The following is a 1490-nucleotide window of genomic DNA, read 5'->3' as shown; positions in this document are numbered from 1 at the left end:
AGATTCATGTCAAAAATACCGAACTATCCCTTTAAGTGATGAGTTGATGTGTTGCTCTTCAATCAACCACATCCCTGAACACTCATGCTAAATTCTGCGTTGTTCTCGTTTCTGTTTTATTTTCATGTGGCTTCCACCTCTTGCAGATGTTGAAGAGATATTGTCAACTGATCTGGTACCTGGTGATGTGGTGGTCATTCCAAGCAATGGGACCATCATGCCATGCGACGCAGTGCTGGTCAGCGGCACCTGCATCGTCAATGAAAGCATGCTCACAGGTGAGACTGGAAAACCCGTCTGTAAACTGATGGTTAACATTGCAGTGTTTTTGTTTTGAGTTGCATTTGCTGCCAGTCAAATTAACAGTATACTATTTATCAGGTGAGAGTGTTCCTGTGACAAAGACCAACCTCCCTAACCCCGTACCAGGAGAGCGGGAGGGGGCGGACAGTGCCTACAACACAGAGGAGCATAAGAGACACACACTGTTTTGCGGCACCGACGTCATCCAAACCCGCTTCTACACAGGAGAACTGGTCAAAGCTGTGGTGGTCCGCACAGGTCAGCATTAAGGCCTGAATGTCTTTCTGGACGTTAGCATGGGAATAATATAAAGATGCATGTCAGTTTATTAGGAGTCAAAATGTTTCATTATTTCAGTAATTCGGTTTTAAAGGTTAAAATTTTAAGTAGGGATGCAAGTTATTGATAAATAAATACATTTAGGTAATTAATCCACTGATTAATTTATATATTATTTTGGATTTTATCAATTCATTGTGCCAGCTGTATTAAATACCAACTGAATAAACAAAAAAATGTTTTCTTGCAAATTACTCAAGAAAAATCTATAGGATATAACAAAATAGAAACCTAAGTTACTGATAAAATTATAAAATGTGTGAAACTTAAGCTCATAACTGAAGGAGTTAATAAAGTGTTAAAGGTGTAAATACAATTCATGTTTCTACTTCAGCATGTCTTAAATCTGGAATTAACTTCTCTTGCAAAACCACCAAGGCTCCACTTAAGAGTGAACAGCAGCACCACCTAGTGGATGGTTTTAGCATTACAATAATGAGATTTTATGCTTTGTTGATTCAATAAGATTAAAACTTGTTTCATCCGATTAATTGATAATTAAATTTTTTCCTCTATACCCCTAGTTTTTATATAGTATTCATTCATTACTCTCAGTAAGAAAAGTTCAAGGTTTGGACAGTCATAGGTGTCTTTAGCAATGACATAAGGATGTCATTGCTAAAGAAGATATATAAATATACATTTATCTTATTATTCTGATCTATTAAGATGTCTTTGTGCTAATTTAAAGTCTTTCGAAATGTATTTGCAACTAAAATTAAATGTAGTTTCACTGCTCATCATAGCAATAACTCAACATACAGGTGCTGGTCATAAAATTAGAATATCATGAAAAAGTAGATTGATTTCAGTAATTCCATTTAAAAAGTGAAACTTGTATATTATAT

The 1490-nt window shown here is 35.4% G+C and overlaps 1 protein-coding gene across 1 annotated transcript; it reads left to right on the top strand.

The window, feature by feature from the left end:
• Positions 1-146: 146 nt before the first annotated feature.
• Positions 147-572, top strand: LOC107081527 (probable cation-transporting ATPase 13A3; the record flags this gene model as incomplete). The annotated part of the gene is made up of 2 exons (XM_015369692.1): positions 147-278; positions 382-572. Coding segments are annotated over 2 exons (323 nt in total), but the record flags the coding sequence as incomplete, so codon positions are not given.
• Between the last annotated feature and the right edge of the window lie 918 nt (positions 573-1490).

This window comes from Cyprinodon variegatus, unplaced genomic scaffold (genome assembly GCF_000732505.1).
Source record: "Cyprinodon variegatus isolate N-32 unplaced genomic scaffold, C_variegatus-1.0 Scaffold6197, whole genome shotgun sequence".
Classification (NCBI taxonomy): Eukaryota; Metazoa; Chordata; class Actinopteri; order Cyprinodontiformes; family Cyprinodontidae; genus Cyprinodon; species Cyprinodon variegatus.
The sequence above is the reverse complement of the archived record's forward strand: the minus strand, read 5'-3'. Positions and strand labels throughout refer to the sequence as shown.